Source organism: Equus asinus, chromosome 21 (assembly GCF_041296235.1).
Source record: "Equus asinus isolate D_3611 breed Donkey chromosome 21, EquAss-T2T_v2, whole genome shotgun sequence".
NCBI classification, from domain to species: domain Eukaryota; kingdom Metazoa; phylum Chordata; class Mammalia; order Perissodactyla; family Equidae; genus Equus; species Equus asinus.
Window position 1 is genome coordinate 51,742,763 of NC_091810.1, and position 24,244 is coordinate 51,767,006.

At 42.6% G+C, this 24,244-nt stretch overlaps 1 protein-coding gene across 1 annotated transcript; it reads left to right on the forward strand.

The window, feature by feature from the left end:
* Nucleotides 1–8,420: 8,420 nt before the first annotated feature.
* On the forward strand, nt 8,421–23,026 carry LOC106838423 (putative serine protease 46). The gene is made up of 5 exons (XM_014852486.3): nt 8,421–8,502; nt 11,253–11,430; nt 11,606–11,865; nt 12,671–12,834; nt 22,772–23,026. Exons 1-5 carry the CDS (start codon nt 8,421–8,423, stop codon nt 23,024–23,026), a joined length of 939 nt encoding a protein of 312 aa, XP_014707972.1.
* Nucleotides 23,027–24,244: the final 1,218 nt, after the last annotated feature.

The window sequence follows — 24,244 nt, forward strand, 5'->3', positions numbered from 1 at the left end:
TTCTACATGTTAGGTATTTTGAAGCTGTTGATGGATTTTTAAAAAAATGGTGATCTTGATTCCTGGCTCTCTTGCAGAACTGTCTTACTTAATTCAGTGGATTCTCTTGGCTTATTTTTGGGTGACTAAATAACCTAAAATGGTGACAGCTACATCTTGTCCTTTTTCAAAGTCATACCATTTGTTTCTTTTGTTACCTCCTTGCTGGAGGCCTGCAGCACTGTGTGAAACAGTAGCAATAATGGCGGGAATACATGTGCTGATCCTGACTTCACTCTTTCCTCCATTCCACAGATATTTCTTGGGAGTTTTCTCTGTGCTAGGTGCTGTTTTGAGCCTGGAGACAGAGTAGTGAACTATTAAGATGATTATATGATTTTTCTCATTTAATTTGTTCACATAGTGAAATACATTACAGTCAGGCACTGCACAATGATGTTTTGGTCGACAGCAGACGACATATATGATGGTGGTTCCGTAAGATTATAAAGGAGCTGAAAAATTTCCATCGCTTAGTGACGTTGACGTTGTAGCTGTCATAATGTCATAGTGCAATGCATTACTCACGTGTTTGTGGTGATGCTGGCGTAAACAAACCTACTGTGCTGCCGTTTGTATCAAAGTACAGCACATACAATTATGTAAAGTACATAATACTTGATAATAAATGACTAGGTTACTGGTTTGTGTATTTACTATACTATACTTTTTATTGTTATTTTAGAGTGTACTTTCTCTACTTATATAAGAGAAAGGGTTACTGTGAAACAGTATGCTGTTATGCTGGCGGCAGCCTCATACATCATGTTTACCCTGTCTGTGGATTGCATCATTTTCTCTTGTACTTGATTTAATCTCATGTTATGTTGTTCATCATGGCCCCTAAGCACACAAAATCCATGGCTAATGTTGCCAGTAAGAGGCCACATCGAGTCATTGACCTGGAAATGAAGTTAAAAGTGATTAAGGACTATGAAGGTGGAAAATCAGTGAGGGTTATTGCTCGCCAGTCAGGTGTGTCCCATTTCACCATAGCTACCATCTCGAAGAACAAAGTGATGGAAGCTGTAAAGGAAGTCTTTTTGAAGGTAAAAAGACTAAGAAAAATTCGAGAAGGGCCTCTATCAGACATGGAGAAACTTCTAACGGCCTAGATTGAAGACCAAACACAGAAGTGTATCCCGCTCAGCACCATGACGAGCATGGTTTGTGATGCTGAAAGAAAAAGCTGGTGATGTTGAATTTACTGCTGGCTCTGGGTGGTTTAAGTGACTCAAGAACCGTTATTCATCACATAATGTGAGAGTGGGTGGTGAGTCTGTGAGTGCTGATGTGAAGGCAGCTGAAGAACTTTTGGAAACTCTAGATAAGCTGATTGTGGAGGAAAATTACTTGCCAGAGGAAATATTCAATATGGGTGAGAACTTCCTATTCTGGAAACAATGCCTGAAAGGACTTTCATCCTTAAGGAGGCCAAGTCAATGCCAGGTTTCAAGGCTTTTAAGGACAGGATAACAATCTTGCTTGGGGGCAATGTTGCAGGCTGCAAATTGCAACCTTCTGTGATCTGGCACAGTGAGAACCCCAGGGCCTTCAAGCATATCAATGAGCACATAGTGCCAGTGTACCACAGCAGCAATAAGAAGTCGTGGATGACCTAGCTCCTCTTCCAAGATGCCCTCCTGAATTGTTATGCCAGTGAAATGGAGAAGTACTGTTTGGAGGATAACATACCTTTCAAGATTTTGCTTATTGTTGAAAATACTCCCACACATCCTCCTTTTATTTGTGGTCTTTGTCCCATCAAATGGGTGCTTCTCCTGCCAAACACCACCTGTTTGATCCAACCAATGAATCAAGAGGTTATAGCAGCTTTCCAGGCCTACTATCTGAGGAGGACCTTTGTCCAGGCTGTTGCTGCAACTGAGGAAGACACTGAGAAGACACTGATGCAATTCTAGAAGGATTACGACATCTATGACTGCATCAAGAACCTTGCTTGCGTGTCACCAAGGAGTGGATGGCATCTGGAGGAAGACACTGAAGAGATTCGTCCATGACTTCAAAGGATTTGCAAAGGATAAGGAGGTTGCAAAAATCAACCAGGCCGTGGCTGAGATGGCAAACAACTTTAAGCTGGGTGTAGATGAGGATGACACTGAGGAGCTCCTAGAGGTGGTTCCTGGGGAACTGACTAATGAGGAGTTGTTGGAACTGGAAGAGGAATGCACAGCTGAAGGAGAGGCAAGAGAAAAGAAAACTGCAGGAAAAAAAAGAAGAAGAACCCCCAAGAAAATTCACAGTGAAGGCTTTAGCAGAAGGTGTTGTACACCTCAACAAGCTCCTTAAGAAGTTTGAAAGCATGGACCCCCAACACCGAAAGGTTTTCATTAATAGAGAGGAATGTTCATGGTGCATTTCTGCTTACAAGCAAATCTATGATGAAAAACAGACACAGACCAAACAAACCACCATGGACTTATTTCTGAAAAGAGTGACCCCTCCTCAAGAAGAGCCTCAGGCAGGTCCTTCAGGAGGTATTCCAGAGGAAGGCATTGTTATCATAGGAGAGGACAGCTCCATGCGTGTTATTGCCCCTGAAGACTTTCCAGTGGAATGAGATGTGGAGGTGGAAGACAGTGATACTGAGGATACTGACACATTAAGGCCTAGGCCAATGTATGTGTGTCTTAGTTTTTAACAAAAAAGTTTAAAAAGTAAGAAAACATTTAAAAATAGAAAAAAGCTTATAGAATAAGAATAATAAGAAAGAAAATATGTTTTTCCTCCCTAAAGTCCCAGTATGAATAGTTGTAAGTCCTTCTAGTTCTTCTATGTGAGCTGCCACCACAGCATGGCTGCTGACAGACGAGTGGTGTGATTCTGTGCTCAGGAACTGAACCCAGGCCACTGAAGCAGAGTGCAACAAACTTTAACTTCTAGGCCATCAGGGCTGGCACTAAGGAAAGAAAGAAAAAGAATTTTTTTTTTTGAGGAAGATTAGCCCTGAGCTAACATCTGCTGCCAATCCTCCTCTTTTTTGCTGAGAAAGACTGGCCCTGAGCTAACATCCATGCCCATCTTCCTCTACTTTATATGTGGGACGCCTGCCACAGCATGGCTTGACAAGCAGTGCCTAGCTCTGCACTTGGGATCCAAACCGGCGAACCCCAAGCTCCCGAAGTGGAATGTGTGAACTTAACTGCTGTGCCACTGGGCCAGCCCCAAGAAAGAAAATATTTTTGACAGCTGTACAGTGTGTTTGTGTTTTAAGCTAAATGCCATTACAAAAGAGTCAAAAAGTTAAACAAAATTAAAAAGCATATAAAGTAAAAAAGTTACAGTAAGCTAAGGTTAATTTATTATTAAAGAAAGAAAAAATTATTAAATAAATTTAGCGTAGCCTAAGTGTCCAGTGTTTGTAAAGTCCACAGCAGTGTCCAGTAACGTCCTAGGCTCTCACATTCACTCTCCACTCGCTCACTGACTCCCCAGAGCAACTTCCAGTCCTGCAGGCTCCTTTCCTGGTAAGTACCTTTACAGGTGTACCATTTTTCATCTTTTATGCTGTATTTTTAGTGTACCTTTTCTATGTTTATATACACAAATACTTAGCATTGTGTTACACTTGCCTACGGTATTCAGTACAGTAACATGCTGTACAGGTTTGTAGCCTGGGAGCAATAGGCTGCACCATATAGCCTACGTATGTAGTAGGCTATTCCATCTAGATTTGTGTAAGCACACTCTATGATGTTTGCACAATGATGAAATCACCTAATTACACATTTCTCAGAATGTATCCCTGTCAGTAAGTGATGCATGACTGTACTAGATCTCAATTGATTTCCTTGGTAAATCCTACAATACACTGTGGATTCAATTTACTGGCATTTTGTTTAAAATTTTTGCCCCAATGTTGGGTTGGCCTATAGTTTTCCTTTTTGTTCCACCTTTTGTTCAAGTTTGGTGTCATTGCTATGCTAGTCTTTTAATACATGTTGAGAAGCTTTCTACCATTTTCCTACGCCCTAGAGCAGTTTATTTAACACCAGCATTATCCATTATCTTAGGTTCGGTGGATTGTGCACGTGAAACTTGCTGGGCCTGATGCCTTTTTTAGGGAACAAATCTTTGACTATTTAAAAAATATCTTTTAGAGTTACTTGCCTAGTTTGGTTTCCCACCTCTTTTTGCATTAATTTTAGTATAGAAAAATCACTTAATTTAACTTAGATTTTTAAATTTAAACTGATGTGTAAAATTTGAACCTATGGCTCCTTTCCTGTTACTAATATTATTTATATGTGTACTCTCTCCCTTTTCTTAATTATTAAAGGTTAGAATCGCCAAACTTTTGTCTATTTCATAGGTGTTTTCAAAAAACCATCTGGTGTACTTTTATTGTTTAACTTTCAGGTATCCCTCCTCCCCTCATTTCACCCCAGATCCTGGTCAGCCGCCCACACCCTTTGCCATGCTGCTTATCTTCTTCAGGGAGAAGCTGTCATACTCCCAGCTCCCAGGAAGGATGGCTCGTTGGGTTGATCTGGTTCGCATAGTCCAGTGCCTCAGCCACCTGACCCCAGTTGGTGTATTCCCATCAGCATAAGGCACAGTTAGAGGAGAGACTTGCACACTCTCTGTCTCTGAATGTGGATGAGGAAGCAGAAGGCTCTGAGCTGCTGGCAACCATTTCTCAACAGGGGACCAACTGAGGATGAAGCCACCGCCACTGAAGAGAGGAGACAGAAATTTTAAGCCTGTTTGAGTGAAAGTTTTTCTTATTTGGGAACTCCTAAATAGTACAAACTAACTTTTGGTTTTAGTGATCCAAATCTGCTGCTTTTTGTTTTGTTTTTTTAAATTTCATTAAAGCTCTTTTAGCTTTAGTAATTCCAATCTTCTTCTTCTGGGAGATTTAGTCTATTGTTCTTTTTCTAACTTCTTGAGTAGTATGCTTAGTTCATTATTATAGACTTTGGTTTCTAATATTTTAATTTAATTCCATAAAATTTCCTCTGAGTCTCACTTTGACCATATTTCACGGGATTTGCGGTGCTGACCTCATTGTCATTCATTTCCGTATTGTTTTTAATTTCGCACTATATTTCTTATTTAACCCAAGAGTTATATATAGAAAGGTGTTATTTACTTTCCTGATGGATAGTTTGGGGGAAGGGTAGGGGCTTCTCCTTTTTCTCTATTAAGAACTCTATCACAATATGGATTTAATTATTTCTGTGTTTTGGAATTTATTGAGGTTTTATTTGTGCCTAGTATTCGGTCAGTTTTAGTGAAAGTTGCATGTTTGAAATGAAAGTGTTGAGTGTTTTGAAACAAAGTTGTAGCTATAACTGATTGGACCAGGCTTGTTGACTGTGTTATTCACATCCTCTCACCACTTCAAGTACTTTATGTCAGTATAATCCGTTGATTTCTGAGAGGCTTACCACAGAATTAAGGCTATTTCTTCTTGCAGTTCTAGCAGTTCTTGCTTTAGGCTTCAAAGCTGTGTTGTTAGGAGTGCAAGGTTCGTGCCTACTATACCTATACCATCTTGCTTACTATACTTATACCCTATCAACATAAAATATGCCTTTGTCCTATTTAATATTATTTGGTTTTTCAAAGATCCAGATCATAGAGTTCATTCCTAATTCTGCTGTTCTAATTGATTAGGGTATAATTTTATATTTCGTACATGTTTCCTACAGATTTTCCTTGGGTTTATTTTGCACCTATACTGTAAAGTTTCTTGATTAGAGCATTCAATTCCTTTATTTTCACTCTTTGTTATCCAATAATAAATACCTTTAGGGGCCAGCCTGGTGGTGCAGCAGTTAACTTTGCACGTTCTGCTTTGGCGGCCCAGGTTCACTGGTTCGGATCCTGAGTGCAGACCTACACACTGCTTGTCAAGCTATGCTGTGACAGGCGTCCCACATATAAAGTAGAAGAAGATGGGCATGGATGTTAGCTCAGGGCCAGTCTTCCTCAGCAAAAAAGCAGAGGATTGGCAGCAGATGTTAGCTCAGGGCTAATCTTCCTCAAAATAAATAAATAAATAAAATTAAATACATATCTTTAAGGTTATGGATTTGTCTTGAACACACCCAATAAGGTTTTTTATGCATTGCTCTAATTATTAGTATTTTCTAAGTAATTTATGTAATGTTTTTAATTCTTCAAAATAAGTTGACAAAGTTTATTTAAAAAATTTCTAAATCATTTTGTTTATTTTGCTTATTCTTTTGTTATTAAATTCTTGTTTTATTGCATCATGGTAAAAAATATGGCCCAAACTAGTTCAGCTTTTAGGGAAGTTATTGTGGTTTTCTTAGCAGTCTAGTGTGGGGTTGATTTTTTATAGGTATTCCTTCCCTCAAAGACAGAGAGAGTTGGAGAAGACTTTCTCTCTGCGAGTGAGGTTTTTCAATTTCTCATATATCACTGGTTGATTTTGCTTTATAAGTTTGATGTTATGTTACTCATGAACATAACTTTATGATGTTACATAGTCATTGTAATTTGTATCTTTTTCAACGTAAAATAACTTTTTTTTCTGTTTAAAGCTTTTGTTCTGAATCACATTTTTAGAGATTAACATTCCCATTTCTATTTTTGTTTGCATATATTTAATATATTTTGGCCCATCTTCTTACTTTCAACTGCTTCACGTCACTTTGTTTTAGGTGGGTCTCTAGTAAGTAGCATGTGAGTGGATTTTTTTTCTACCCGATACAGTCATGTGTTGCTTAATGATGGGGACCTGTTCTGACAAAGGCATTGTTAGGCAGTTTCGTCCTTGCGCGAACATCATAGCATGAACTTACACAAACCTAGATGGTGTAGGCTGCTACACACCTAGGCTATGTGGCACTAATCTTATGGGACCACCGTCATGTGTGCGGTCCATTGTTGACCAAAACGTTGTTATATGATGCATGACTGTATAAGAATCTTTAACTTTTAAAAGTAGAGGGTTTTTATTCACATTATTGGGCATAATGGATATGCTTGGTCTTTATTCAATTATCTTGTCTTATTGACTGATTGTTTTCCCCAAAGTATTATTTTCCACAAAGGCAGAAGAGTAGAGTTGTCTCTGGATTTTCTTCCTTCTCTCTCTCTCTCTTTCTTCCTCTTTCCCCCTAGAGGAAATCTGATTGTAGGGATAATCATTTCCTTGATTTTCTACCATGTATCCCTAAAAGTAGTTTGTTTTGCCTGTTTTTCAATTTCATACAGTATGTATCTTTTGTGTCTGACTTCGTTCACTCAACAATATGTTTCTGAGAGTCGCCGTGTGGTTACATGTAGTGGTCCATTCTCATTGCTGTTGAGTATTCTGTGCATCCATCCTACCTCTGATGGTAGTTGGGTAGCTGATGGCAGTTTGTGCCCAACGTCGCCGCTGTCAACAGTCTTGCATGTCTTTCTTGCTGCGTACATGCGTGACTGTTTCTAGGGCTCACACCGGAGGGTGGAACTGCAGATTGTGGAGTAGGCACATTTTCTGCTTTACTAAATGATTCCAAATAGTATTCCACAGCGATGGCCCAGTCCATCTCCCCGAGCAGTGTGTGAACAACCTCTCTACCCCAAGTCCTCAACAGCACTGGCAACAGGATGGAGCAGGAGTGAGCCATCCTCATGGACAGTGTGAGGACCATGGGATCCTTGGGGAGGGGATCTCAGTGGGGTGGTGGGGAGGGATCCCAGGATGTCATTTATTCTGCTGATTCATGAAGACCCAGGCCTGCAAGCTGCTTCCTCTCAGGAAGCCACTTTCCCAGGCCAAAAGCACTTGGCGTCCCTATACCCAGGAGTTGTTCTCTTAAAAATGCAGAACCTGTGGGAAAAAGGAAAACTCCTCTTCCAGCCCAGTCACCTAGAGCAGGAACTAGCCACTCTGCTATTAGTGCCTCACTGTCCACGCCTCCAGGGGGCCCATCAAAAGGGCTTCATGAAAGAGCTGCGACTGGGCACTAGGGGTGCCTCACAGGCCAGGCACCAGGCACTGTCACGAACTAGATACCTGAGACTGCCACAGGCCCGTGGGCACATGGAGACACCATCAAGGCCAAGGCTGAGCCCAGGAGGTACTGTCACGGGCCAGACACCAAGTGCTGTCACAGGCTCAGGGCTAGGCACCAGGAGTACCATTCCAGGGCGGTACCTGGCAGCAGCATCAGGGCTGCTGGTGGGACCTTGCCATGACCACACTGTCTCCTTCTCAGCATCCTGCTGCTGCCCCAGCTGAGTGAGTCCCCAACCCAGGGGGCAGAAGTCCACTCCCTGCTACGCTGAATAAACAAACCGTGAGTTCTAGAATTCTCACACAGCGGAGATGCCCTGCCCCACCCTGCTCCCTCATCTCATTATGAATACCAGTGAGGGCTGGGCACCTGCTTGCCATGGCTTGTAGGCCAGGAGAGCTTCAGGGCTTCACATATCCATTGTCTTCTGCCAGACTTGGAAATCAACTCTATGTTGAAGGTAGGACTTTGGGGACATGGGAGAGACAGGAGGGGTCTTTTTGCCTGGGTGCCTATGTCAGCTGTCCTCATGCCTGAAGGGTCTCCTTTTGTCTGTTTCCTGATGGACACATCCTCACGAGGCTGCATGGTGTGCCAAGCCTGGGAACCCAGATGGTGTCAAGGCTGTTCCGGTTTGCAGGGTGACAATGACACGAGAGAAGAGTCTTATTAAAAATTGGGAAAACACACTAACATCCGTGGGACCGATGAGCTTGTTTGGGAGGCACAATCTAGGAGAATCAGAACTTGTGATGATGACGATGTGGTGTGTGAGTGACTGCTCACCCTATATAAGGCGCTCATGTCTCAACACCTGGTGAGGTGGGCTTTACCAATGTCCTCATTTCACAATAGGAAAACAAGGTCCAGAGAACCTAAGTGGCTTGTGGAGCCAGGATTCAATACCAGTTTTCAAAAGCCTCTTCGGGGGTGAAAAGTTTCAGGCCCCATGTGACAGAAGGCCTCTGGGCTCCCACCCTTACTGACCACATGTAGTCTTTGTGGTGGCAGCCCTGGCTCGGGTCGCCTGCCAGCTGCCCATTCTGCTGCTTGGCAGAAAACATGCTGGCATAGCATTTGTGAGTAGGAATGTGTCCCCCAACTCAGAGACTTTATCTTTTTCCCTCTGTGACTCCCCTTCTTGGACCAGTGCCTTGTTGAGTGAGGGAGGCAGTGAGTGCTCACCTACCCTGCACTGCCCTTGGGCATCTGTGCTTTTGGGCTGGTGAAGATGTGCACAGCTCCATCCAGCTGACCGCTGTGCCTATGATGATGGGGTAGGGGCTGAGGCTGTGAGCTTATAGGGACAGAGGTTATGAGCCAAGACATGTCTTCCTGTCACCACATGTGAAGGTAGGTGGTGACATCAGAGTAGAGCTTGTAAGTGGGAGTGCTCTGACTGTGGGACTCCAAGAAGGGGTGGAGGAGGTCTGTAGTGGAATGCACTTGATCCACTGAGTGTCTCCTGTGTATGGAATGGTGATGCTGTGCTTATGACAAGGTGGATGTGCAAAGCCTCATCCCCCTAAGTAATCCATCATGGCTTCTCCCAGATTCAGCTGCTATACTTGCTGCTGGCACCCAGCACTGGCATCTCCAGGCTGAATCCTGCAAATCCTGCATAAGGTTTTGGGGAAGGAGGTTGGAGTCGATGTTGTCCTGGACGTGAGTTCTGAGGAGTGCTGTTCTCTGAGCCTGGGGAACCCACTGAGGCTGTGGAGCACGAGGCGAAGCCCAACCCTGCCTCCTAGGTCACTTTTTAAGTGGTAAAGTTCTTTCTGTGAGATCCCGGCTCCGCAGGGCCTCAGCTTTTGGAGAAAGGAAAGGGCAAGCCTCCAGAAGCCTCCTCTTTCCTCCCAAAGTGGAACAGTCTTGCTTGAGGCAGGCTGTAATCTGAAAAAACAAAGTAGCCATAAGCCTGCCACATTCTCTCTCTCTCCATATATATACACCTGCCCTTGAAAGGGAAAGGCAAGACAAGACTCCATGGAGGTGTGTGTGCTTGTGTGGGTGCCTGTGGATCCCTGTGGGAGGCTGCTCGTTGAGGGTGAAGGTGCCCAGCCACAGGAGTCTATGGCCAGAGAACAATGTACTATCTACATCTGATCGTACAAAAGCCCTGGAACATGGTAGAATGAGCCCAAACATCAGTGGTTTGTGACTCTCTGAGGGATTTGTATGAGGCAGGGCCCAGTAGATGTTTCTGCTAATGGGTAGGGGTCACCATAGACTATTAGCTTTGTCTGTTTATTGTTGTACCCCCTCCACCAATACCACAGAGCCCCCAGGCAGGGACAGGCTTTGGTCACCGCTGCTGAGTCCCTGATGCTCCACTAAGCACTGCAAGCTGAGCTGCTGAGGGAAACAGACTTCCGGAACCACACCAGCTTGTGACTGTGTAAACACCTGTCCAGCTTTGCCTCCACGAGGAGGTCTATGACTGCACGTGACAACTTGACAGCAGGCTATACATATTATTTGCCTTTAATCTTGGTCTCCAACCTTTGCTATAGAATTTCTCCCTTTCCAGTCCTCACTGATGTTCAGTTATTAAATACCACCCAAGATGGTCCAGTTCAAAATCTCAATCTCATATTGGGTTCAGTGTAGCCTCTTCTCCTCCCACTCCTGCTGTCGAAGCCGGTGAGGGTCAAGGAGGGAATTGATAAGCAACTCTACTCACTTCCTTGTATGATCACAGAGAGCACACCTCCAGCGTGGTGGTCTATGAAGGCGGGCCCTGGAGTTGTGTGATGCAACATGACTGTCCATTGCTTTCTGGCTACAACTGACAAGCAACTCTGCTCACGTGTGCCCCCTCACTTATCCCTTGACTGACAACTCACTCCTCTGATGAGTGATCTCTCTTCTCCTTCACTCCCCCAACCACCTGCTTGTGTAAATGAGGTGGCAGGGATGAATCCTAGGGTGATGGCTCATAACAAACTCTGAAGGGGCTGTCTGGTCCCCATTGTTTCGGTCTCTCTATATAATGTGGAGCACCTGCTGCCTCTGGGCCTTTGCTTCCCATTTTTGGGGCCGTGAGAAAAGCCCCTCCCCACACCTGCATGTGGCAGTGGCTGCTTACGATGGCTGGGAGGCGGCTCTCTCTGCCTCAACAGTCTGCTGTGTACAGGGATCTGAGGACTGCCCTTTGCTGCCTGAGTCTGCATGGGGCTGGTATGGCCCCCTTTCTACGCTTTTCCTCAGATTCCTGGTTACAGGCCTGCGGTCAGACCAACATCTCCTGCAAGATGGTGAAGGGGAAGTTGGTGGAGGTAGGCAAGTGGCCATGGCAGGCGAGCATCCTATTCCTGGGCATGTACATCTGCAGTGGGTCCCTCATCCACCACCAGTGGATCCTCACGGCCGCGCACTGCTTACAGAGGTCAGTCAGGGTGGCCAGCCAGTCCAGGGGCTTTGCTTTCTGGCCTAGGGGGCCCTGGTGAACCTGGGGATCTGGGAGTAGGGGCCTGACTGGGTGGCCCAGTGCTCAGCCCACAGTTCGCCAACCATTTATGGCCTCATTGCTGGCAATCTGGCTCCTACCTATGGCCCTGCAGATCCACGGACCCCAAACAGTACTCCGTGAGGGTGGGAGTCCAACGCCTCCCAGAAAATGGCACTCAGCTCCTGGTCACTCGCATCGTGATTCATGAGGGTTTCAACAACCTCATATCCCAGGACGTTGCTCTCCTGAAGCTCAGGGACCCCGTCTCTTGGTCCCCCCTCATCCAGCCTGTTTGTCTACCCAGCACCAACTTCAAGCCGTCCATCGGAACCATGTGCTGGGTGATCGGGTGGGGACTGACAGATACTCAAGGTAAGTGAAGGCAGGCAGAGGTCCCAAGACACTTGCCTCTTCAGAACACGACTCCACCACGGGCTCATTCCTTCAGCCTTTCATTCACTCATTCACTCTGTCAGAAAACATTTCCTGAGCACCTACACGTGCTGCACACTGTCCTGACTTCTGTGGAAGGGAGATATATACAGTGCGCAAGTGTAAAAGATACACGTGGCCTGTACGGACCTCTGTTTCCAAAGTTAAGTTAAATCCGATGCCAAGCCCTTCCCTCGCAGCACGGCGGGAAATGAATCCTTGGCTATTAATGAGGTTCCCTGTCTACAGGTGGTACAAGGGCCATGGTTTCAGGAGGTACCGAGGTAGTGAGCAGCCATCGTACACACTTGTTACCTCCAGGCACTGATCATTCCGGGAGGTCTGGCCCCTGTTGGTGCCACTCTAGGGTCCTAGAATCTAGAAGCTTTTGTGGAGTCCTGTCTTCCAGGGGTTGGCACACTCTGGGCTCTAGGGTCTTGCCACCTTGCCAGGTAGTCACAGAAGAGTTCTCAGCTCCTCACCCTCAAGGAACCTGAATTATTGGGGTAATCTCTCCTTGTCCTCATTCACACATGGATATTGCTCCGAGCCCCTTGGGAGACTTTTGCTTAGTCTTTTTAATGAGCTTGGTCTTTTTCAAAAGTCAGTCTGTGGTCTGGGGCTGGTGTAAATCACCACCCCAGGAAATGGCCCTGCCTCCCGCGTTAGCGAACATGGGCAGCTCCCAGATGGAGACGTGCCAGGGGGCTGAAAGGACGACAAGGCAGGATCTCTTTCTCCTCAGTGACCCCAAAGCCACCCTACAGTCTTCAGGAGGTGGCTGTCAAGATCATAAACAGTAATATCTGCAATCAACGGTACCAGTTCCTCTTCTTGAAGGGCCAGAAGAAGTTCATTGGGAACGACATGCTGTGTGCCAGCTCAGAATGGGGCGTGGACTCTTGTCAGGTGTGGAGTGTGTGGACTGGGGCAGGGAGGGGCTTTCCGGGGTCAGGCCTTCCTTTTCATATGGCACTGGGAGACCTTATGAAAATCTCCTTTCCCTGGGCTTCAGTTTCCCAGTCTGTATAATAGGGGTGAAAATACTCTACTCCTGTATGATAATAATAATGGCAGTACTTCTCAGGTCATTTGAGCACTTCTGAACAGCAGTCACATGCCCAGATCTGGGCCAGGTGCTGGTACAACTGGTTTTGCTTAAATGGCATCATTCTGTAAGCATGCTTCTGCCTCTTGCATCTTCTATTCAACATTGTTTTTGAGATTTATCCATAATGATCCATGCAGCTCTAATCCATTAATTAACAGCTCTATCTACCATATTCTTTTTTGTGAATATGCCACAATTTATCCATTCCCTTGTTTATTAACATTGAGATAGTTTCCAATTTTTTCATGTCACAAACTCTGCTGCTCTGAATATTCTTACACACTTCTTCCTATTTACATGTTCCAGAATTTCTTGAGAGAGTGCATCCTGCAAAGAACTAGTGGGTCATAGGCTGTGCATAGCTTCATCTTTAATAGTCATCGTCAAATTGTTTTCCAAGGTGATTGTATTAATCGATATTCTTACAGCAGTTTGAGAATTCCATTGCTCTGTATCCTTGTCAACTTTTGGTAGTGTCAGACTATAAAATGTTTTTCATTCTGATGGATGAGAAATAAAGAAATAATATCCCATTGTGGTTGCTATGTGCATGTCCCCAGTTACTAGTGCAGTTGTGTATCTTTTCTATGTTCACCATTTGTCATTCTTCTTCTATGGATCACTTACTCGGATATTTTGCACATTTTTCATTGTTTGCCTTTTTCTTTTTATTATATTTTGAATACTGATTTTATATTTTTATTATATATTTATATTAGTTGTTATTATATCATTTTATTATTATATATTATATAACTTTATTACTATGTTTTATATAATTATATATTATTGTATATTTATGTTATATACTGACACTAATTTTATATTTTGGATGCTGATTCGTTGTGCATATTGCAAATATCTTCTCCCAGTTTTTGATTTATCTTTCATTTTGTTTATACTGTCCTTTGCTGAACAGCAATTTAGATTTTATTTTAGTTAAACCTCCATCCATGTTTTCCTTTCTGGTTTAGGCTTTTTGTGTCTCATTTAAGAAATCCTTCCTTTTCCCAAGGTCATAAAGACATTTTCCTACATTTTTTCCCTAAAAGTTTGGAAATTTTGGTTTCCACATTTACGTCTTGAATCCAAGTGCATTCATTTTGTGAATGGTATAAGATAGGTGTCAATTTTTATTTATTTCCCTATTTGGGCTACCAGTTGTCCCAATGCCATTCATTGAAAAAACCATTTCCTGTATTGACTGTTGCCACTTCTCTCATAAATCAAATTTCTATATACACAGGGGCTAACTCCTTGAGTTGGACACCTAGATAATTTATTTATGGTCTTTTTTCTAATACAAGTATTTAAGGCTACAAATTTCCCTCTAAATATTGCTTTAGCTTAATGCCATATGTTTTAATATATAGCATTTTTATTGTCATCCACTTCTAAATATTTTATTATAATTCTCATTTTTTATTTCATTTCGACCCGTAACTACTTGGAAGTGTTTTTTTACGTTTCCAAATGCATGTTTGCTTGTTTGTTTTTGTTACTGATTTTCAATGCAATTTCCCCGTAGTCATAAAATTAGTTCTAGAGTGACACCAGTTCCATGGAACACCTTGAGACTTGTTTGGTGGACTGGTATGTAGTTAAATTTTTTTAATGTTTATTTTATTATTTTCTATATTTATTAATTTTTCTTCTTCCCTTGGGCTCGATTTGTTTTTTTTCTGTCTTCTTGAGCAAAAAAAGTTTACCCTTTCTAGTTTTGTGTTTGAAGTACTTAAGGCCGTGAAGTCATCTTTCAGTTAAACTTTGGATTCATCTCTTACATTTTGCACTGTTATGATTCCATTATCACTACCTTATTTAAATATTATGTTTTGTGATTTGGAAGGAAATACACACATTTTCTTAAAAAAAAAGTAATACATAAATTCAGGAATTAGAAAATGGAACTTTCCTATAATCAAACTACCTAGAAATTTCCACTCTAAGTTGTTTAGTTTGTATCTCTAACATTTCTTTCTATACATATATAAAACTCCAAATAAGTTTTACGTTTTTTTCTGGGTTTGATTTTTAACAGAAGACTGTAAATATAATTTTGTTCTCAAACTTTTTTATTTTCACTTGAAATGTATGTTGAACTACTTTCTATGTCTGTATATATAATTCCGTTTTCCTACTGAGTAATGACTCTCTCATGTGGCTATATCATAATCTATTTAACTATTCTCCTGTTGATAGACATTTAAACTCATTTCAATATATATCTTTGAATATTTGTCCAAGTTTCTCTAGAATAAATTTTTGATAGTGTAATTACAAGATCAATTGTATGCACATTTAAAATTTTAATAGTGACAAATTCACCTCCCCAAAGATTTGATCCATTTGTATTAATGCCAACAGTATATGAGTGCCCTTTTCCCCACATCATCACCAACATTAGGCATTATTTTTATTTTAACTTTTGTTCTCTTGGTAGACTAAAACTCTTATTTTTGCTTCAATTTCATGAAATTGAGCAATTTTGTGAATTGCTTGTGTAGTAGGATATTAAATAGGAAATTTCTTTGAGGGCATCAAAATACACTATGTATTAGGATTCAAGGAGAGTTGTGTGAGCGCCATTCCACCACATGTGTGTATCAGAGGACCAAGAGGGTAGAATGGGAGGTGATTTTGTGAGGAGGATTTCTCTGGAGAGAGCTGCTCCTGCGCTCTCACCTGTCCCCCTCCAAGGGGATGGAGGGTGCCTGTCTACACTGCAAGTCTCCTGGGAGGGGTTTCAGCAGGATCAGTCAGAGTGTGATGTGTGTCCCCTGAAGCCAGCGGGAGAGTCGGCTGTCAATCTCCCCCAGCCCAGAGAGCAGGAAGTGCCTGTGAGGCAAGCTGCTTCTCCTGCCTCCTCACTAAGACATGAAAATTAAAATGTGTTTTGATTTTTTTCCAGCTTTATTGAGATATAATTGACATATAACATTGTGTAGTACCAGCCTGCTTCAACCTTGGCCAGTTCAGAAGACAGGTTAGCAAGATGGGGTCAGAGGAGCGGAGCTGAAGGGAAGGAAGGGGACAGAATAGGCCTGGCTTCCTCCTTCCCAGGCCTCCTGCCAAAAGCCCCAGATAGCAGTGGGGACGAGTTGTGCTTTAAATCAAGTCTAGCATTGTGATTATTGCATGAAAATGGACATTCTGGTGTCTGAGCTATTTATGTGACAGTGTAAGCATAATGATCACGATTACATTAACCACAGTGAGCGAAATGTTCTGGTTCTGCGCAAGTTTTTACCCAGGGTCAGAGAAAGAACTCACCTTCTAAACAAATTTTAAAGAGACCAAAAAAAGCCCAAATAAAGATGCTTGCTGGGTTCAATGTACCATTTACGCTTTTCCCTGTCCTTTGTCCATGTTTTTCTGTTAAACTACTTTTGCTTTCATTGATTTCTATTTAAAACTCTGGATATTATATGCTGTAGAGACTAGTGGGAAAGGAGCATCATGTCTTTTTCAACTTAACTTTAAATGGTTCATAAATATATGTGTGTGTATATATACATATGAAGAGAGAATATAAAACAAATATGGTAAAACATTAATAATAATTAGTGAATCTGGGTAAAAACATTATACTTGCATCTTTTCTGAAGTCTCAAATTATTCCAAAATAAAAAGTTACCAAAAAATTTTGGGAGCCAGAAGTTTTAACCCTTTGTAAAATGCTTTACAATATTTTACCCTACTCATCCATCATTTACCTTTTTTTGCTGTGAATTTTTTCCCATAGCATTATTTAAAATTTTGATGTGTTCACATTTATCATTATTTCTCTTGATGATTGTAGTTTTTGTGCTGTGCTTGGAAATACCTCTCCCACACTAAGATTACAAAATTACTCAAATATGTTTTTAATTATTTTCTTTAAATATTTTAATTTTGATTCATCTGGAAGGTTGAGAGAAGGATTCTGTTTTGTTTTTTTACAAATGTTTTTCTCCAAATGCAGCCAGTTATGTAAAACATTTTTTATTGAATACTTCTGTGTTTTTGGCAATGAATTAGAAATACCCTCTTTATTACAGTCTACAGTGCCATCTTGTTTTGGTCTATTTTTGCCCTTTGCAGTCTCATTCCTATGCCACCACCACTCTTTTTAAATTATTGTAGCTTTATAATTCTTTTTTCTGTGAAGTAAGGCAAGTCTCCCTTCATTATTTTTCTGTTAGATAATTTACCTGGCTGTTCTCCCATGTTCATCCTAATTGAATAATCTTAGAATAACGTCAAAAAGAAAATCATGTGGTGATTTTGGTGGAAATTACTAGATTAATTTAAGGAAAATAGACTGTTTTGCTCTATTTCTCTATGTCCCTAGAGCAAGAGTTTATAGCTTCCTCCGTATGGTTCCTGCACACTGCTTCTTACGTTAATTCCTTGAGGTTTTATATTATATCTCTATCGTGAGCAGTATGTTTTCTTCCATTGCATTTTCTGTCTGTACTATATATTGATTTTTCTGTGTATTTACTTTGTAATAAGCAACCTTCCTGGATCTAGTTAATTCTCTTTAATTTTATAGGCCCAGCGACATATCATCTGCAAGCAATGAGAAATTTGCCTCCTTCTTTTCATGTGTATGCCTCTTGTTTCTGTTTCTTGTCTATCGCAATGACAAGAACTGTATTCCAGAGCAATTGCTCTGTCTTCCAGGGAACACTGTGCCATCTTATTTCAGGTGCGTCTCTTCTAAGCAGCGTGAAGCTGGATGCTACTTTTTCAACACATCATGGGAGACAGTCATTTACTCCATTTACCAAGAAGAATGGTTCTTTTTGACCCCTGACCTTATGTCTTGTTTTGAATTTTTTCCACTCCACTTTTCTCCTGTAGGGGTTTAGAATTTGTCATATCTCAATTTCATTCTGCTACTGGTCGCCTTATATTTTCCAAACATATATTTAGATTTGAATTAACACCTGGAGTTAATCAAGTTCTACAGCTTCCTCCTTAGCTGGACGAGAACCTTCCTTCATTTTCAACCCCCAGACTCTTCCTCTTGTTGAAAATATCTGGGAGTTCAGCTTTCTGAACTCTTGTATTAGATCTAAGAGTTTTCAGTTGACTCTCTTGGGCTTTCCAGGCCTATACTCATATAAACTGCAATTAGTAATGATTTCACCACTTTTATTTCCATGATTTTTACTTTTTTCATTATTTTGGGTACCTCTCCCCCCAAAAAACTGGAATTGTAGCTATACTTTTTCTTGTTGCTGGTCTTCATGGAAATGCTTCTCACACCTCCTCATGAAGCATGGTGCTAATTTGGCATATCATCTGTCAGGGAGAGAGTCATTCCTTTCTGTTTTACTACGGCATTTTATTTCAGGAATGAATGCCCTCCTTCATTAAATGTGTTTTCTGCAGCTACCAAGATGACCCTATGCTCTAACTCCATGTGCCAAGTCAGTTCCGTGAACAGATTCCTTGTATCCATCTATTCAGTGTGCCAGGATCCCTCGTCATGGTGTACTTTTGTTTCATTAGTCTGTTGGATTCAGATTTATGATATCTTTTTTTAGAATATATTTAATATGTTTATTCATCCAACAGACATTCCTGTGCCAGACCCTGGGCCAGGCACAGGATAATGTTGGTGCACGGCCCCGGAGAGGTGCGGGCCTAGCAATGAGCAGTCCTGTTCGGCACAACCCATGTAGCACAATCCAACAGCCTTTGTGTTTTGTTTTGTTTTTTTTTCCTCCAATAGAGATAGGCTCCATTTTAAGGTGTTTTGAGGAATGTGCCCCTTTTGTCAAGTTATAGAATCAGGACTATGCTTCACTTGAAAAATATTAGTCCATGTTCTGGAACATTTGAAATAACAGAAATTATCTGCTCCTTGAACGCTGGGTAGAAGGTGCCTATGAAACCACATAGGCCTGTTTTCCTTTGAGGGGTCGTTCTTGGGCAATATTTTAAGTTGTTTTGATCATGGTTATTGGACTTATATGATTTTATTAGAAATTATTCATTCATCCAGAATTTAAATCCATAAAGACGAAGTTATAAACATTCTTCAGACTCTGAGAAAGTATATTTTCCTTGGATGTGGTTCTAGTCTCTTTTCTACTCACACTGAAGTATTTGCTTTTTCCTTTTCTTTCTGTTTTTCTTGGTAAGACTTACAAGGTGCTTATCTATTTTGTTTTTATTTTTTTAAGAACAAGCTGTTGATTTCATTTCTAGTCTATGATTTTTCTGCTTGCTAATGCATGATTATCCCCTTTTTGCCTTTATTAATTCCTTTTCAAGTGTTTTGAGCTGAACATGCAGTGATAAATAATTGATGATAGCAACAAAAAATTTGGTTTCTTTCTCTCTTGTTTAATATTAAAAGTATTTAGGGGCCGGCCCCGTGGCCAAGTGGTTAAGTTCGCATGCTCCGCCTTCGGTGGCCCGGGGTTTCACTGGTTCGGATCCTGGGAGCGGACATGACACTGCTCATCAGGCCATGCTGAGGCAGCATCCCACATGCCACAACTAGGAGGACCCACAACTAAAAATATACAACTATGTGCCGGGGGAATTGGGGGAGAAAAAGCGGGGGGGAAAAAAAAGAAGATTGGCAACAGTTGTTAGCTCAGGTGCCAATCTTTGAAAAAAAAAAAAGTATTTAGACTAGGCCTCTTCTGTGTGAAGTTCAGGCCCGCATCCCATGGGCTTTGCGATATGTGGTGTTACCTTTCTGCACTCTAATTGTAGATTTTAATTCTGTTTTTCCTTTAATATTGTTGAAAGTTGATTGTTTTCCTTGATAGGGGAGTTCACATTTTGTTCTTGGGGTTTGGTTTTATTTCACTATGGTGAGAGAACGTTCATATACAAATCTCTCGACTGTTCTCTTTTTCTCTGGCTCCCAGTTAACCATCTCTCTCAGATAAGGGCCCTCACACTGTCATTACTGGCTTGATTATCACTGTCTTCATTTTCCCCCTCATTCTCCATTTTCTCTCCCCACAAAAGGTGCCTACTCAGATCTGTTTAATATATGTCTTTAAACATGTCTGTATCTTTGAAAAATACATAGTCTTGCTATATGTATATTTTAATTTGCATAAATGATATTGTACTGCATATCCCCTCCTGTATTTTTTTGTTGAGAAATCTCAATTTGTTAGAGAATCCACGTTAAATGGTTTTTATTCTTTCAAGTCATTGCCTCCACATCCCCTATGTCAAATCTTCTTCCCTTCCCCAAACATCATTTTGGGCAGAGTCTATAACTTTCGGTCACTTTCAGTTATTAACCCCCAGTCCTATTATAAGCCCCAATTTAAAAATCAGTATGATTTAAACCTCACCAAAGCCCACCCCATTTCCCTTCTATGGGGTTCCTAGGGGAGGGGGTCCCTGCCTTGCCAGACTGTCAGGGAGCTGGGGACTGTGTAATCTCCTAGACATGGAAACCCTTGAATCTCCCTCAGCTCTCCTTCTTTGCTTGTCAATTCTCAGAGTTTCTTTGGATAGGCTAAATATTGACCTCCAGTTAGTTCTAGACAAAGCAAATGCCCTCTCTTAATTCATCACCTATCTTCGATGAGCTTTGATATCCTTCACTGAACAGTCTTCATTTTGATGTAATTACGCCTAATACATTTCCCCTTTTCAGGTTTGTGGGTTTCTAGTCTTATTTTAAAACATATGCTTCATCCTAAGTCATAGAGTCATGACCCTGCATGGTTTTATCATTTTAACTTTTCACATTTGGAGTTTTAATTCCTCTAGAGTTTTGTTAGGGTAGGAAACAACTTCATTTTTCTCCATCTGTTTCCCCACCCTTTACAACAGAGACCTCCTTTCCCGCAGATGGGACACTTTCTGGAGCATGGGCCAAGTCTCCTCACGTGCAGCCATCAGGGTGGCTCTCCATTGCCCCATTGATCTGTTTTTCTGTTTCCACACTAGAACCACAGTTTCTATCAGTATAGCTTTGAAATATATCTAACTCTCTGGTAGGTCAAATCTGCCTCCAGCCTGACTCTCCAATTTGCTCTTGTTTCTTAAACCTGTCATAGAATTCATGGACTTTTATCCTTTAAGATCAATTTTAGAATCAGATTGTCAAGGTCTTGAAAAAAGCCTGCTGACATTTTATTTGGAATCCCTTGAACTTTAGAGATCAGTGTAAGGAGACCGGATGTTGTTATAATTTGTAATTGCTTTTACTCTCTATTGAATAGCAACAAAAGAATATTTATAAAATGTGTATGGAGAATAAAGAAGAACACAACCAACACCCATACCCACACCACCACGCCTACGAAATAGTGCCTAACCAGGAACCTTGAAGCTCCTGTGTGATGACTCCTGATCTCAGGCCATGAAGGCGCTGGTTCTGCTCTCGATTTTTTCTGCTGGCTGGCATTTGCTTGTGGTGCCTCAGCTTCCCTGTATGTACAGCAACGTTTTTAAGAATGAGGACATGTTCTTTAGAGTCTTCTCTGTGGGAATTCTCTGAAGCATGGCTTGAAAAGTGGATTCCTTCAACAAAATCTGTATTTGCTTCTGCCAGATACCTGGGCATAGGACCAACCCAGGACCACTTTAAATGACATCCTTGGCTCAGGTTTTTTGAATCACCCAGACAGTATGAATTCAAGTTGCAAGTTCACAGGAGGGCAGGTTTTCCGGGTTATCCTCACTCGGAAGACGTGGTCCTTGTTTGGAGGTGTAACTTTTTGCAGGAGGTCTCTCTTAGACTACCCACCCTGGCCAGGCCCTGGGTTTTGCCTTTTGTCTCCTGCACCCATCAGCAGGGCTGCAAAAACCGAAGATCAGGTTCAGCGGGTTTGGCAAATGGCTTTCAGGCAAAAGCCATCTTCTGGGCTTTGCCTACTTCTCTGGACTTCAGCCCTCCCTTGGGTTTTAGACTCTGAGGAGCCTTTATTTTCTTGCCAGCTAGCCCATGCATTTAAAATAATAATTTAAAAAAATCTCACATATTTAGTTATCTTCAGCAAAGTCAGGTAGCGTACCTAGTCTTCCATACTGCAGGAAGCCAAATGTTGAGAATTGGCATTTTTATATTGTTTTAAGTTGCCTCATCTAAGAACAATGGTCTATCTGTGGATTAATGTAAGTCTCCTTTTATGTTCTTAAAGATAGTTTTATTATTTTTTTCCTTAAATGTCTTATGCACTCTTCATTAGATTATGTGCTCTAAATCTTGGTTTGCATAACATTAAAAAATATATATGGAGAGAGAGAGAGAGAAAGAGAGCTGTTTTCCTGATTTATAAAACTTTTCAACAATACAGAAGAACGGAAAGAAAGTTTTAAAAAGATCATAAACCCACCATCAGCAGAAATAAGTGATTACCTTTTGATGTATGCTGTTGTAAACTTATTCTTATACATGCACCTGATCTGCATGAAAAGAGAGGGGCTGGTTTGCATTTCAAATAACCCACTCTACAAGCAGGATTGTAGAAAAGAAGAAGGTCAAGGGCAACACCTTGGAGACTCACCCTGATTTAAGGGGAGGGCAGATGAGGGTACCAGGGCATTATGGTCAGAGAGTTCTCAGGAGAATGAGGAGACAGGCCAGTGCCATTGAGCTTGGGCCCCAGGCAGAGCTTCCATGCCTCAGTGTTGAGGACAGCACAGGCCTGATGCAGCTCATGCTGAGGATATGGCCCAGGAAGGTGGGAGTTTATCCAGGGCCTGCAGTGAGGCCCTCTGCTGCCTCCCTTATGGCTCCCTTCCTCCTCTCCACAGGGTAACTCTGGCAGCTCCCTCGTCTGCCAAGTGAACAAGACCTGGATTCAGATGGGGGTGGTGAGCTGGAGTCATAGCTGCGGCAGGCGCAACTACCCAGGCCTCTACACCAGCACCTCCCACTTCTCCCACTGGATCAGGAGGCAGATCTCTGACGTGAAGTTCATCAGTAGGGCTAGCCCTGCCTTGCTGAGCCCAGTCTTCCTCACTGGCTACAGTCTGCTGGTCAACTTGCGCTCCCTGTGGCTCCTGTGAGTGGTGTGTCCAGGGTGCTCACTCCTGGAGCCTACTTCTTCCTCCGTCTGTCTGCCTGGGGAGAAGTGGAGACCGGAGGACACAGGGATCAGGGCAGAGCACCCTTGGGGGAGGGTCCCAGAGCCACTGTTTTTTCAGTTGTTCAATGAAGATGCTCTTGAACTTTGCATCACTGAAATCATCTTTCTTCTGGACTTTGGCCGGAACCCTTTGAGCCCCCCTGCTGAGGCTTTCCTCTCAAGGGGAGCCTGCCCTGAGAGTCTTACTTGTACCTGTTGTGTTCCCCTCTCTGGGATGTAGTTTCCTTTTCTGCCAAATACTGCGCTGGCTCTGTGATCCCCGTCGCTGCTTAGTCATCTCAGCCCTCTAGCAATCCCAGGTCACCATGGCCCTCTTCTGGTTCTCTGACCAACAGTTTCCCGCAGGCCTTCTTGCAAGGGTTGGCCTCTTTCCAAGAAACTCACAATGACCAGAGCTGCACTCATGGCCCTTGTTCCAGAACCCGTGGGCCTCTTCCAACCCCTCATATCCCCCTAAGGGTCTACAGAACCTGACCAGTTCCTCTTCTCTCCCTGGCAGGAGTAGGTGATGATGGGGGAGCAAGGCAGAGTGCCTGCTTGGGTGAACTGTGTGAGCTGACTGCACCCTGAGTTCCTGAGCTGCCTCACTGACCTCCATCAGGCTCTGGAGAGCAAGGACAGGCTGGCGTGAGCTAGCCAGACTGGGAGGGCACAGCCCCGCCCCCTGTGCGGAGGTGGTGTGGGGGCCCCTCAGATCTGGGGGCCTCAGGCTCAGAGTGGCCAGCTACTCTTGCCCTTTGGGCACCAGGAGGGTAGTGGGTGTGATTTGCCGTTTTCTTAGAGATTGGACCACTGACTCGCCAGCCTGAGCGTCTCTACCAAGACAGCAGGCCCCAGCAAGCTAGAATGTCCTGGCCTGATTGAACTTTCACCTTATCTTTTACTAGGCTAGACTTCCAACAGCTTTGAACCGAAGCTTCTCATAGGATTTCCCCCACACTACCTTTAAAACATATTATCCATCTACGTCATGGAGCCATCAAAATGTCCCCCAAATTCCAACATACGAAGTGGCCTTCTGCTCCAGGAGGGGCTTGATGGTTGCCATCCCTCTTTCTCTGTGAATGGATACCTCACCTGTGCCCTTGTTCCTAAGCAGATGGATCTGTCAGGGAAGGGCATTTGCCGAATAGAGGTT

Excerpts from the sequence above, each read along its gene's own strand:
- LOC106838423 (XM_014852486.3), top strand. The coding sequence starts at position 8,421 with ATGGCTTGTAGGCCAGGAGAGCTTCAGGGCTTCACATATCCATTGTCT. Across the intron at positions 8,503-11,252 it reads AAATCAACTCTATGTTGAAG|ATTCCTGGTTACAGGCCTGC; the intron begins GTAGGACTTTGG and ends GCTTTTCCTCAG. Across the intron at positions 11,866-12,670 it reads GGGACTGACAGATACTCAAG|TGACCCCAAAGCCACCCTAC; the intron begins GTAAGTGAAGGC and ends CTTTCTCCTCAG.